The sequence below is a fragment of the Calonectris borealis genome, chromosome 1, assembly GCF_964195595.1.
Source record: "Calonectris borealis chromosome 1, bCalBor7.hap1.2, whole genome shotgun sequence".
Lineage (NCBI taxonomy): Eukaryota > Metazoa > Chordata > Aves > Procellariiformes > Procellariidae > Calonectris > Calonectris borealis.
Genome location: NC_134312.1, coordinates 38,262,323 through 38,277,309, shown reverse-complemented (window position 1 = coordinate 38,277,309; position 14,987 = coordinate 38,262,323). Strand labels below are relative to the sequence as shown.

Genomic DNA, 14,987 nt, shown 5'->3' with positions numbered 1-14,987 from the left:
AGTGAAACCATCCACCTTATTTCTGTATGAACAATTTCACACGGTTTAAAATACATGTTGTGGAGGTTTGAAGCAGATTTAAAGTCTCTCTTGAATTTTGAGCATGAACTTTTACGTGAATTGAAATACCAGTGTAAAGGGCTGCATTTTATTTTTGCTTGAAATAACGTAAGTGGTTGCTAGAAAGGCAACAAAACGTTCTTTTGAATGGGTTCTGGTAGAATTTTTGTTAAGTATACAAAATTATATTTTCCCTAGCTGCAGCTGTGGATGAAATCAACTGTTTGCTGCTTGCAATTCTGAAAAACTGATTTCTACCATCTACCATTTTTAGCCCCAAAGTGTAGGCAATTTTGAATAATCTCAGAATAGCTTTGGACCTGTTTCCACTTGCAGGACTGTAAGTGTCCTCAAAACAGAATGAAATGCCCATCCCTTGAGAGCTTCCATTTGATGATGGTGAAACACATTCTCAGAAATAAAAGTTAATCTGATCGTAATAAAATACTTTCTCAAAAAGACTCGAGGAGTTTAAAAACAACCCCAACAAACAGAAAGGTCATTTAGTCGCATGGAAGAAAGCATTAGTACACGGAGGCCCCAAGGAGAACAAAATGCAGAGGTTTATGGAGCAGAGACTCCCCCCATCATGCCTCCCAACGTCCTCAGTGCTGCAATGCCGCTCTTCCAAGCACAGCTGCATCACCAGACCTCATTTGCTGAAGAGATTCCTTAGGGAAAAGCAATTGGAAACTTCTCTGGAGGTTCCTAGTTCTCTGGACCTCATCTTAATGTTCCACCTCAGGACCAAGTGATGAAGTTGCTTTTGCTGTATGTTCAACAGGCAGATTTCAGGTAGAGAGTGAACATCTTTTGATGTACTGTACAGCTAAAATGACATTCAATCTTCTCATCTAGCAGTACTTAAAGAAAACTTCCTGCAGCAAACATCATCAAACTAATGCACTGAGTTGCCATGGTTCCTGCGCCACAATCCTAATGGTCTGAGTAGAGTACAAGACCCTCAGAGCACGCTCGTCAATTATTGATTAGGTCTGAATAGCTAGAATTATAGTATTCTATTGGCATTTCTTTCCCCAGACCAATATCCATGCAAAGCTTGCTAATTTTCCGTTGCTTAATCACATCTTAACGTGTTGAAAATTCATGCACATATCTGCAACATTTTAGCAGTTTTTGCAGAATGACAGTCCTTTTATTTTTACTGATTCAGTATACAGCCGTGTGATACACTGAAGATAAGAAAAACTGGGGAGAATGATTTACAGTAAAATTTTGAAAAGTCCATTTCTTCTAAATCAAGGCAGAAACAATTCTCATACAGTCCATGATCAGTGACTAAATTCTACATTATTTTAAATTACTTAGCACTATAAATAATCATTAGTGACAATACTACTATAACCTGAAAATAAGGCAGGGGCAAGATCTGATCTACATCTGGTTTATATTTATAGTGTTCATACTTGTATATTATTTTCTATGCATATGCTTGTATAAACCAACAACAAAATAAAACTGTCCCCACAACAATAAACAGGGTATATTTTACAGCTTATAAGTTATGGTATACAGTAAAACTGATATCACATCCTATAGGTTATAGGATACATTAATAAATAGACAACGATATATTAATTTGCAAATTTAACAAAGAATTTTAGAAAAGGAAGAAAGATTACATGCAATGGGACTGATTCATCATTACTGCTTTTACTCCAATTTAAAGTAATGGCACTTTCGTGTCATGGGAAACTTGGAAGCAATAAGGTAATGAATCACAGTCAATACATACAATTCGGCAGAGCTGTAATATTTTAAAAGCAACCTGAATTTTTTGGAGTGCATGATTTTGCAACCCTGAAGTTGAATTGTTCACATTTAGTTTCTCTGCCTGCCTGTTTAATGTATATAGAAAAAAAACCCAAAAGTACTTGTCTTATGGTATTCACCAGCTTTGTTTTTTGATTTGGAAATAAATACTCAAGCTCATCGCTTTGCCATTGCTCTTTCACACCAAACCAGAACCAAGCCATGGAAGCCCATGGCAGTCCCATGGGTTCATCCCACTTACGTAGTGGCTGATGTGTTGGCTTTTAATGGTAAGTGGCACCCTAAGTATCTAATCACTCTACTTATAGAATTTAAAACCCTAAACTACTTTGGAATATTCATATATTTTACTTACTGCTAAACTGGCAAATATGATTTAATTACAAGTCTGTAATCTACATAATAGTTTTTAAATCCACTGAAGCCAAGATGTGCCATAATATTCATACAACTACACATATAGTTGTACCTAATTCCTAATATTGCAGTCCTGCAACTCTCCAGCAGTAACAGAAATGTATGTACATATGTAACAGAAAAGGAGCAAAGCAGTGTTGTGGATGGACTTACGTCTGCTATTCTCATGTTCACCAATCGCATTTATATTAAAAACAGTATCAGCAGAGGACTGCTGTGGGAAGAGAAGCACAAAATGCTGCTCAAGAATGTCTGAAGCCAGATGGCCTGGCAGGTAAATGGTAAAGGGATAGTTTTGATTGCTAGGGCTGCTTGTGCTTCTGTTAGTCATGGCTTCTCCAGCTACTCAGAGAGCATGATGATGAGGTCTACGGGGAAGCTGCATAACAGTCAAAAACTGTTAATGTGGCTGCTGCCCCAGACAATCTGTCCTTTGAGCTTTGAAAGAGACAGGAGGCAGCCATGGGGGGCTGAGGGGTTAAAGGCAACCGGTGATTTTATGTCTGAGTTAGATTTAAAGAGACAGTATCCTTCCCACTGCAAATCAATGTTTATTTTATCAAGAACCATCAGAATTGACAATAGGGTGCCAGAGTGCATCTTCACTAATCTGTCCCATAACAACACAGGAGGACAATTTTCAAAGACACATATTTATACATCTGGTAACCACTTTTGTCCCCATTACTTCTCAAAGATTAGAAACACTTTGGGACACACATACACACGCACACATTAAAAAAAAAAAAAAGCAATACAAATTTTTTGTTGCTGTTAGAAATAAAAAGTGCCAGGTAGTACATCATCGTTTTCTGGTCCCACTGTTGCCACTGGCAGACTTATTGAAACTTCTGCTCATTTGTGGGAAGTGTACAGTCGGCGTTCTTTCAGTGGGGCCATACAGCCCTAAATTCCTGGCCGTAGCTGACTTTCGAAGAGGCTTGACGCTGGGAAAAGGATTGAAGACTTGCGGCTTTGGGTTCCCAGCCTGTGGAGATTTAGCCAGGTTTCCACTGTCGCTGGATGAACTGGAGGACTCAGATAAACGTGGCTGGCCGGACTGATGGGATGTTGACTCAGCATCGGTGTTGTTATCTGAGGCAAGTTCCAGTGCTTCCAGTTTTAGCTGAACCACTGACATGTTTGTACTGCTGTCTGTAGAGACTGGCTCAGACGACTGCTGGTCAGCTTTTCGAGTAGTCCTGTCATCCAAACCACCTCCTTCTCTTTCTCCAAAGTCAGAATGTTTGGAAGTCTCCTCCTTTGCACCAGGACTATTTGTTTTACAGCTCTCGCTCTGCTCATCTATTAGGCCTATGGTATCCCCGTAGCCCAGCTGGCCTTTGGCCCTAGCAATATTCTTTCGATGAACTCGTATGTGAGTGCGCCATGGAGAGTTCAATTTTGGTTTAAGATCTTCTTGGGGAATGGGAGACATCTTCCCTGTAGCATGACTTGGGATGTGAATAACAGCATTTTTGAGAGACCTGTTATTCAGTTTCATCTTCTTTCCTAAAAGGAGGTGGTTTATCACCGGGGAATGGTTTACCTGAGAAGGGAGGAGGCTGGTAACTGGCCCTTTGTCTGAAAGAAAGTGTTTAAAAGAAACACAGTATTGTTAAAGAACAAAACAAATTAATGTTCCAAGGAATCACCACAAATTTGATACCTTTCTTGAGGTATAGCAAAGGTTTGTAGGAATGACTGCTATTTAAAAAAAAAATTGGGAGGGAAAGGAAAAAAAAAAAAAAATCACTGAATCTCTCTTACATCTTGGAGTCGAACACAAAGCTGTAACTTCTATAAAAAAGATTTCCTGTTCTCCCACCCTGCTTCTTACCTGTGGGTAAGTCCTGAGCCAGGAATACCATATCATAACAAAAACAGCTTCTCAATTTTTGGAACTGCACTGTAACTAATAGTTTAACATTAATATTGACTTCTGATCTTTCCCCTCTCCTTCATTTCTTTTCCAACTGTGAGAGGCAATTCAGTCTCTATATGAGGTCAGTCAAATAAGCCTCTCCATGAGACTTGTGTGCCTGGAGAATGAACCAATATATTTTTAATGGATAAACTGCACCAACTCTTTTCTATTAGGTCCTCTTACTAGCAGTAGACTCAGAATTAGGTAATTAGATGACAGTTTGATTAAACAACATACCCAGCCCCGCATCATGATTAGTAAGATTAGAAAGGTTTGTGTTTGGGGGATGGGGGTTGGCAATCCTTGGGAATTAACATTTTACTGTTTGCACTGTTTCTGCTGGCTACAGCCTTTGTTCAAAGCAAATACTTTGCCGATATTTAAAAAAAAATCCTTACAAATGATGTTAATGAAAAATTGCAGCTGTATGTATTCAAATGCTCCTGCTAGGACAAGTTTAGACAATCTAGAAGAGGAATAAAAATTCTCCACAGTGACCCATCTGCCTGGTTTAGAAAGGTAACTGACTTAGAATGGTAACACTCATAGTGGGGGTGGGGAGGAATGAGTGGGGTGGGCTGTGTTCAGCTTGCACACCCACTAAAACCTTCAGCTGCGCTGTTCATGCTAATCCCTGCGTTGTTGAGTTTGCCAATTGGGGAAATAGACTCCATAACATGGTTCGCTAAATAACAGACTGATGTCCAGCTCCATCCTCACAGCAGTATCATTATGGCTAGGTAAACTGTCAGCCACAATGGAACACCTAAGCCAGTTTTTCAGCTGCATAATTTGCCATGCCCGGATGAACTCAGAGGAGTTAGGATAATATAGACCAGCTAGGAATCTATCTGCCACTTGGTCTGAAATGTACTCGTCTCCTCATTTCACTTTTTCCAGTGCATCAGTATGTCAACTCGAAGAATGCCAAAGATTTAAAGTTTTTAATCAGAGAGATCAACACAATGCACCCAGATAGCAAAGACACTTTTAAATACCATTGTTCAGCTGGTCCCTGGGACCTAAAAAAATCCCAGGGTCGTCATCTTCAGATCCTGACAAAAGAAGAAAAAACATCACCTTCTCATTTAAAATCTGTCTGTACGAAGTGGTACCCGCTTTACTACTAATGTGTTTTAAATTCCAACAGTCTCTCTTGTTTTGTTTATTTGGTTAAATATAAAAGAACGTAACTTGTCTTGCCTCCTATGATGAAGTTAGCTTGTAATGAATCAGTAAACGAAGCATGTTTTGATATGTTACCTGCTCTGATATAGACATGGTGAACCTGCTGTTGCTGCTTCTTCTTTATCCTGGAATATTGCTTTTTCAGTGCATTAATATCAGTGGTCATACGCTCCATCATCATGCTGTTAAAAGCAGCATGATACTCGCTTCGGCAAGAGTCTATTGCTCCCGGACTTAATTCTGCAATGTTACTGGAACCCAGACTTTGTTCTTCATTCTGATCTGCACAGAGGGAATAAAGTGGTGATGAGGAGTAAATTGGCAGACGCAAGAGTTCTGCAGATTATCTGCAAGGGAAGATGTATGGGAAGGGAATCTATGTCTGATTCCTATCGTCTTATTTAACTGTATCCTTTAATTAAAAATTTATTATAATATGCATATTTAACAAAGCTGCACTACTTATAATAAGAAGTATTACATTTCTAGAACTACTGCTTAAGAATAGCAAGTGTTTGAGGGGAGTTTAAAGAGTATAAAAGACAATTAATATAGCAATGCAAAGTTATAAACACAGTTCGTCAATTACCCAAAAGTACATCAAGCCATCGTTAAAGTAATTCAGAAACCGATTATTAAAGACACTCAGTTGGTCAAAGAGGAGGCTAACAACGCAAGTTATAAAATACATTACAGTCAAGCAGGCACGAGATTAAACAACCGACCTAGTGACACAAGCAAGAAGCATCAAGAAGCAGTTATAGCACCACAGGGAGAAAGCTGCTAGTAGCAACAAAAGGGACAGGCACAGAGCAGCTGAGGATCAGGCAATCTGAGAGGGTCTCCGTTCAACAGCTGCAGAGCAACAGCAGCAGTACAATTTATTTTCACAGCTGTTTCTGATGCGCCACCAAACTAACGCCAGGGTTAAGGGGATAATTCTTTTTCAAGGAATGTTTGTCTTTGGCTTAGTTTGCAACAACAGTTTGATGTTCTGACTAAGTGCTAGCTTAAAGCAGCAGGTAGAGACTTACCGTCCCTCAGGAAGAGAAAAAAAAAACAACACAGCAATCAAGAGGAAAATTGCACCTTACAGGTCTCAGCAAAACCAAGGCACAGGAATGATGATGTGTAATCAGGTAACAGCAACTGCTACATCAGTCTGGGTTTTTTCTGGGGGAAGGTGGGAGTGGGTTGGGGGATAAATAATTACAGCCTCTCCCAGGATATCACAAAATCACTGTTGATCCAAGTACCATTCCGTAAAGGCTGCTGCAAGTTAATAAATGATCTGCTTTTCTTGTATGGATCAGAATTTTGTTCTGCTTGTAGAGCTTGTACAGGTGAACACACAATTCTGTCAGAAATTTTATTTCAACATGGAGGGATTTGAAAAACAGTGACATTTTGCCAGAACACTTTAAACCATACCCAATTTTATTAAAATGTGAATATACCCAAAACATACAACAGTCTGAAGGTTTGGCCAAAAGGGCGGTGAAATGACCTGCAGAATTCAGTCACTGCTAATAAAGGTCAAGATTATTTATTACATGTACATTCTTCAGTAAATGCTGACTACCTAACAGCTTTCTTGGAAATAAGCATGGATTTAGGGTGGACTTCTTTCCCCACACGTGCTCCTTTTTTTGTGGGTGTTTTTTTTAACCGTTACTGTAGCCAGCTGTCATTTATTGTATACATACAGCCTTCAAACTTGACTTTGAAGACATCTTCATGGACCACAGAGCAAGTTATGTGGTACCTGCTGTAATCTCTACAAGAATATAAAATACAATTTTCATAGCAGCTTTCACAGAGGAAGCTACAGATGATTTCTGCAAGGTCATGCAGATTTAACTACATTCTCCAAAATGAACAAAAGTGCTTTTACCTTTCATCTGTTTTTGGTACTTTTGGAGCTCTGGTGCCAAAAACCCACTTAATGGTCCAAGACAGCCAATTGCATTGGCAATTGAGTCTTCATCATCTAGGTCATTCTCCTCATCACTGTCTCTGGTTCTGCCTAGCCTTCTGTCAAATGAGAACATAGGAGAAATCAGAGAGAGACATTCTTAAATATGATCATTACCAAATATCTTCATCTTCTTTAGGAGCATACAAGGGTGGATGCCACCTGCCTTTTCACTATCTGTGTAGGGTAAACAATAACCTTATATGCCATAAGCAGCGCATTTCAAACTTACCCTGAAAGTGAAGTTGATTTTACTGCTGCAGGGAAAGGAGTAATGTTGTATGTGTATTTCTCCCTTAATTCTGCCAGTTGTGGGAAGGGAAACTGAGCCATGGTATAAACAGTCTAGAGAAAAAAAAAATGCAGCTTTTAAAATTGTCACTTTAACTAACAGTCGCACAAAAGATTTCTCCATGAACACCCTTTCACAGTCTTGCAGGATTAAAGGCTGCACATTCTCATGTGCTGCAAGAAAATGGAAATGGTATAGTTTTATGATTCACTCAGTATTTCCTGTAAGAAAAATAAAGACTGACTCACTAGAAAAATACATGGTTCAGAGGAAAAAAAATAAAAATGGAACAGGTAACATGAGATGTAGGGTTCCTTTCAACTCCTGTACTTATTTAATAATCATTGCCAATCCTCTCCTTGCCAGCACACCAGAAATCCTCCTCCTCCTCCAATTATGATTTCACTTACGTTAATGCATCACTGAGGTTTTTGGGATCTTCCAGAAGACCTATGTTTCCACTCAAGTATTCAACAAGGTATCGACACTAGCATAGATAGGAAGGAGCAGATCCTCACTTGATGTGGACTGTTAACAGATCCATTACTTCACCTGAGCAGCCCCAAGAGCTTGTGTGAAGGAAATCACTTCAACACAAAAGTTACGGTGAAAGAAGAAAGACCCAATATTATCCAGCTCACTTTTCTCCTCTCAGTTTCTAGTTTTGGTTGTTGTTTTGTGGTTTGTGGGTTTTTGGTATGGGTTTGTTCTTTTTTTTTTTTTGGGGGGGGGGGGGGGGGGAGTGTCGTTTTTTTTAAAAGAAATTTGTTCTATGGTGAACAAAGAAACCTCTCTGCAACTCTCTGAACTCAACATGTAGTCCCTAGAACTTAAAACAAGGCCATAAAAAAAACTCTAATACATTTTACTTACTTCAATACTTAAAGAAGATAAATAGTTGCAAATGCATTTGCTTTCAGCATTATTTTTGCTTTAAGTCATTTTGTATAACAGAATGTGTGTCACCAGCCAACCTGGCATAAAGACACATCATATTCATTGCAACATCACTGCTGATTTGTTCCTACCTATTTTAGTTGCCTTTTTTTTCCCTGCTTTTGTACACTTACAACTATTCAGGACTTTCAAATAACTAACACTAAACTCACTGGGAGTCTCAATGTCAGAAGTAAAAAGAAAAACATAGCCGAAATATCATTTCTTATAGTTTCTCTGAAAAATCATAGCTTTTCCCCAACTTGAATATTAAATGTCATCTGAAAGACAGTAACGTAAAAATTTCTCATTAGCTATGACAGAAAATCTTCACTTATATACTTTTTTTTCCTGTGCTATTAAGTCAGTGACATTTTAATCTGAAGGCAAAACGGTCTCAATTAAGATGAAAGGAAATTTTGAACAATTTCTACATGATCCATTCTTGAACCATGTCTTGTCTGTGCTAAATACACTAAGGAAAATCGCAAACACGAATTCAGTACTAGACCTTTCCTGACAGAAGAAGAAGAAAAAAAAATGTTTCACCAACGGCAATGATGTAAGCAACGAGGAGCAGAAAGGACCCTCCTGGCTGGATAAGGCACAGGGCAATAGAGCAGCTCAACAGGCTTCTGTGTGAAAATGCTTTTACAGCTCAAGCCATGCACAGACTCTAAGGCAAGGAGAATGCCTACAAAAACCCAGAGCATGAACTGAAGCTTTGCCACTCCATGAAACTACAATGCTACTGTGAAAGACAAATATTCTCAAGGGCTTGAACAGCGATTTCCTGGCAGTCTACCAGACGAAGGAATTTTATGATTTGGAGAAAGACCCACCTCCGGCCCAACATGTCTGCCTGTTTGTTTGATCTCCACCACACTTTCCTGGGTTTTTTGCCCATATGTCTCAACTCTCTCCCTTCACAGAGAAGGAGGTGTGTCTGGAATTTATTTCTACTCTTTATGTCAACAGCCTTTTCAGGTAACTTGTTCCATATGCTAGTTACCCTTTAAGCAAAACCATCGACTCCGAGTCCTCCATTTACTCCTTGCACCTCCTGTTTTAGATTATGCTTTTAGGTTTTGCCTGTCTCCAATCTGTGTCTCTTCCAGATCCTGTGCAATTTCTTTCATTTAGCATACACGTTTTTAACTTAATTACTTGTTATCAGATTATAACCTGGCTAAGAGGTCCACAAACAAATTTTATGCTGATGCAAGTTCCACTGGAAATTAAAAAAATATTGTCAGTCAACACCTGTGATCTCCTCACAGCAATGCTTCAGAGTCAAAGCATCCTGTTCCTAGTTTGTACACAGCCTTGGATGCCATTTGGTTAATTCTGGTGAAACTGTGCCAGAGGGAAACAGCCTACATATATGAAGCATAATGCAGCCAAACTTATTATCTTATTTATGGCCATACGGGACAGATTCTGTGAACAAGAAAAAAAGACAAGGAAGAAATCTCTCTTCTCATCTTAAGTCAGTAGCATTTGTCAATCCTTTGCCTCACTCTAAAAATGCAAAGCCATCTACACCCTCAGCAGAATACCATACAGAAGGTTTTGGGCTATGGCTTCCAAAAAAGGGTAAGCAGTTTTGCTCAAACACACTTATCTTAAGAGCCACCACACTGGTTTAAGGCTCCTCTCTCTTTTCACTTTCACTAAGAAAACAAAACAAAAAGCAAACCCAAAAACAAACCCAAAAGAAAACAGACAAAGTGCTACTCAGGTAGAAAATTAACAGTGAATACCATCAAATCAGGGTAACTGTCTACGGGAGACAGTCTAAAATGCTAGGGTACTACAGAGAGATTAATCCCCGTTCCCCTCCACCACAGTAACACACAGGGATGCCTCTCCTTTTCCTGTTTGCTTCTCATCTCCTCTACACTGGAATGTTTCTAGGCATACAAACTGAATTAGTTTAGCTGCTTATAAAAATGCTCGCTTTCCGAGAAGGCATGAAAGCGTGTACTCAATCTAGCACACGCTGTTTAGAATATCTGCAGACACCTGGCATACAGCCTTCTGTCTCCATGTTAGAACCAAAGTTTATTAATAGGCCAATAAAATGACATTACTGAATACCGTATTTGTTTAACTTCTAGTCCTGAATACATACCCAGTCTAGTATCTGATGTGTACAGCACTTACCCTTTATTTACCTAAACTATTCAATCTGAAAAAGGAGGAAGCTGTAGGCTTGCTTGCTCCTCCAATCCCTCCATGCTCTCCTCAGCACAACATTGTAAGAACTCTTGCCATGCAAGGGCCAAATCTGCAAAATCTTTAAGCCCTCAATCCTAGGTATAAGTACCGTCAGCATGGGAGGGAGGGAGGCAGGCATTTTTAATGATAAACTTGCACCAACTATACATGCTGGTGGAAAGAATGAGGACAAGAGTCCTTTGATCTACTCAAGACATCTGCTCCATCAACACTTGCCCCTAAAGCCATACCTCCCTCCTCCAACTCCCAAAGGAAACAGACCTTTTAGAGCACAATTTGTTTTCTAGTGGCGGAAAAGTCCCTGTTACTCTTCACTGGCTTAAGTGAGCCTGTACAGGTAGTTCAGATGCAAATGTAAGTGTCATGCAAGTCTAAAGAAAAGTGAGATGATTGCCACCAGCAACCTTTACTGAAGTGCGTAGGGAAGGCAGAGTAGGATATTAATCCTTTCCTGCAGTAGGATACTAATCCTTAAGCCACCTTGTAAAAAGTATTAGCTGTAAATTCACTGTTCTGATTTTGATTGGGGGGTGGGGGGGGGGGGTGGGGAAGGACATTTGAAAACAAAGCAGTCTAAACATTCATCTCTGGCTGACTCCTCTGAAAAAGCCTAAAGCAATTTAAAAATCAGTGTCTTCAAGCAGCCTGGATCCTTTCATTAATGCAATGGTTCAGATTTCTTTATTTTCTTCTCCAACACAGAGAAAATTGTTCAAATGCAGCAGCCAGGCACATGGTGGCATTTCTATGCCCTAATAGTAAACACTTGTAGTGCCTAATTCTCTCCACTTACAGTAAAAAGAGCCTAGAGTGAACACCTCAGATGGAGATGGCTACACTGCCAGTGCCCGTCTTTGACTTGAAGAATGCTATCTAAGCTATAGTGTGGTTTCTTCAACTGAGAGGACACACATAAAATAGACACACTGCTTCTCTATGCAGAAAACTTAAACCTGTCACATTCTCCATATCAATGGAAGCGCTATCCTACCTTAACGCTCCTGTCAGCGTCACAAAAGACACATGTACACTATGAATACACGTATACTTTGCACTAAGCGCCTACTTTTTGCTGAAGCACAAAGACTGTAATGTAGTATACTTGTAATTGCAACAGTTAAAAAACCAAACAGATCCTTCCATCCCTCCAACCAGTAAGTTACCTATGCCTTATCTTCTACTACACACAACGGCAAAGAAAGAAATCAACACTGAGTCACTAAAGCCCACTTCAGCTTTCCCAACATTACTCTTTGTCACAAATGACACATCTTGATTTTATACTGCACTTGAGACCAGGAACTGAAACACAATATGAGAAGGCGTCAGCTTGGGCCACCCTCCTCATGCATCCTCAATATCTGAACTGCCTTGTGAGAAACCTTAACACTTATTTAAAAAGCATTCAAATACCTCTGACCAGCTGCATTTCCATTTTTGAAGCAAAACAAAGCCAGAGTGCTCACCTCTCTCATTCCTAGAGCTCCCTCATTAAACAAAACAACAGCAATAACAAAAGCCAAAAATCTGAAAGTGATCCTTTACTTCAGAGCAGTACTTCACCAGACAATGGAAGTGTATTATCCCAGTCAGTAAGTTTTGCTTTCAATAATGGGTAACAGAAGTCACCTGTTAGCTACTGTAACAAAATCATCCAACTTCATATCCTGAGACTGACTTTGTTTTACCTCCCCTAAGTCAGGCAAAAAATTTCAGATAGATTATGTGTTCTGTATTTGCACCCATTTAATCACCATACTCTAACTCATCAAAAGCTAAGTTCCAGAACTGTAGCATGAAGTTTTTATAAAACATCTAAGTAGACAACACCTCAACGATACCAGAAAAAAAAGTGTAAGTGCAAATCAATACAATTACATCTGTAATACTAAAGGCCCTTTCCTTTCCCAGAACAATGTGGATCTTTGTTCTCATACAATGATATATGCTTTAACAATTCAGGGACTGCAATTATCTACAAATGTCTTTGTTTATTGTTCACTGACGACTGAACATGTTTTTTTTTTTTAAATCATGAAGGATGTTTTTTTCCCCTCCTCACTTGATAAACTCTTGTCTCCCACAGTGTCTGCAGAATGAAAAGGACACAATGTAATAAATAACTGGCCAAAACATAAAAATAAAATACCCTAAAAATTATGATTACTAAAAGATTCTACATATTGCTTGCGCAAATCCAGTTGGACATTGTATCACAACAAACTTTCAGCTGCCAACATACAACCAATTTTTATCAAATGGAGCCTAGTGGTTCTCTATACGTAATGTATAAGATAAGGTTTTAGCTTTAACTGCAGGTCATCTCTTTGTTTCATTGACATGCTAGCTCAACTCAGTTATCTTAAACTTTTATTCTTGGGAGAGTTTAGGTTTCTGCAGTATCTGAACAACAATGTAATTTGTTAGAAATCAGCACCTAAAGGACACACAGAAAACACAAACAATTATATCACAATTACTCACCTGCATGAGTTCATTGCTGTCAATCAGACTGTCTTCCAGCATTTCCTGGGTCAGCTTGCCCATGGTACTGTAAAACTCATCTGCAGTTTCACAACATTCTATTTGCCTACATCAAAATATATGTCGGTTTGTTATTTCACTTTTACATATGATTTTACACCTCCAAACCAAAACTGAACTTTCTGTCATCATAAAATATGCGCTTCTATTAGTCACCTTAATTTTTAAGTTTATTGCAATCCTCCCTACACTTCCAAATAATAAAACTGTGCACACCATGTTGGAAATACTGGTGCAGTAAAAGGACGTACTGAGCACAGCTTACTGTCCTGACTACTCACAATAAAGGATTCATGCATGTCCAGACAGGCTGTTCCCTCTGCCTCTTTCCTTTCTACAACATGATAATCAATAAATCCTGCCTCCTACTAGCACAAGAGAGCTCTCCCATCAGTTCAAAAAGGGAGCATAAAGATTTCGTGACTGCCTCATCACTCATTCTTCACTATGCACCAAATGCCTGAATTCACTGGTTGAACAGTCTTTCTGTCAGACTGGAACATATTTGCTGGCCAGAAAATATATAATGTATAGGTGTATTTATACATGTATTGTATTCAAAAGAGCTGAGCTCACATAATGCAGGATGAAGGAAAATTCACTCCTATGCATATCCTGCATACTTGTGAAAGCTATTTCTAAATTAGAGTTGCAGACTTTTTTGTTTGTTTGGGGGGTTTTTTGTTTGGTTTTGGGGATTTTGGGGGGTGGTTTTTTGGTGTTTTTTTTCCCCACGCTTTTCTTTAAATTTCTAAAAACACAGAATCACCCACAGAGCATCAGCTAAAGGAAGAAAAATATGAGTAATATGCTTTTGCGAGTTGCTGTTCTACATACGTTAGGGTCAGCTGCTAAACATCCTCTCCCATCAAGTGAAAATTTACTTCTATCTCAAAGAAGTGCATCGCAGGCTACATATTGTAGCCTCCCCTGTAAAATACCGCTGCTGGAATAATCAAAAAAGTACACAGCCTTTTTTCTTCAGGATTAGAGGAGAAAGCTTCCCTTGATCTTCAGTGTCTATAGAGAACAACCATTGAACTATGAAACTCCTACTGAAATCTTAACATAGTTTAGCTAAAAGAATGATTAAGTAGTAAAAAAAAAAAAAGCGTAGAAACAATGGATACATAGCCAATTATCACAAACTTACTTCTTACCTTCCCTGATACCTTCATTCTCTCATGACTTCCACATACTGCGTTCTCTACTGCACCTATTTTTAACCTTCCCATTCCTTCAGTCTCCCTCAAAACAGAAGTATGACTGAACCCCCCGCATTTTAGGAAAAGCACTTCTCATCCCATTTTCATGTCTAGAAAGATAGTCTTGAGAAGTATAAAGATCAGGAGACTCTGATCACTGTTTCAGGCCCCACTTCTTTAAATCTCCCTGTTCTGTTTCTAGCAGAAGAAAGAGGAACAAAATCACAATCTTCTCCCAGCAAAGACATAGTGCGCGATCTTTTACTTCCTCATCTCATTTGATATCGTTAATAACAAGTTTACTGAATTTCAATCCGTGTTCAGTTTTACTGACTCATCGTCTTCTGGATCTCTAGTTATCACACCAGTGTCCTGTTCTGTTAATTGCCCCTAAATCTCCCAGACCTT

At 39.1% G+C, this 14,987-nt stretch overlaps 1 protein-coding gene across 4 annotated transcripts in view; it reads right to left on the bottom strand.

Moving 5' to 3' along the window:
* Positions 1 to 1,195: 1,195 nt before the first annotated feature.
* TBC1D30 (TBC1 domain family member 30) overlaps positions 1,196 to 14,987 on the bottom strand; it is a 57,342-nt gene continuing 43,550 nt past the window's right edge. For 2 of the 4 annotated variants that reach the window (XM_075149052.1, XM_075149043.1), the window contains 6 exons: positions 13,315 to 13,420; positions 7,594 to 7,706; positions 7,281 to 7,420; positions 5,462 to 5,668; positions 5,197 to 5,253; positions 1,196 to 3,855 (listed from right to left, as the gene is read on the bottom strand). In XM_075149052.1, the coding sequence (XP_075005153.1) occupies positions 3,074 to 3,855; positions 5,197 to 5,253; positions 5,462 to 5,668; positions 7,281 to 7,420; positions 7,594 to 7,706; positions 13,315 to 13,420 (1,405 nt within the window). In that variant the 3' untranslated portion in view covers positions 1,196 to 3,073. The remainder of the gene's footprint in view (positions 3,856 to 5,196; positions 5,254 to 5,461; positions 5,669 to 7,280; positions 7,421 to 7,593; positions 7,707 to 13,314; positions 13,421 to 14,987) is intronic. The other 2 variants (XM_075149063.1, XM_075149074.1) reach the window with 1 other exon arrangement.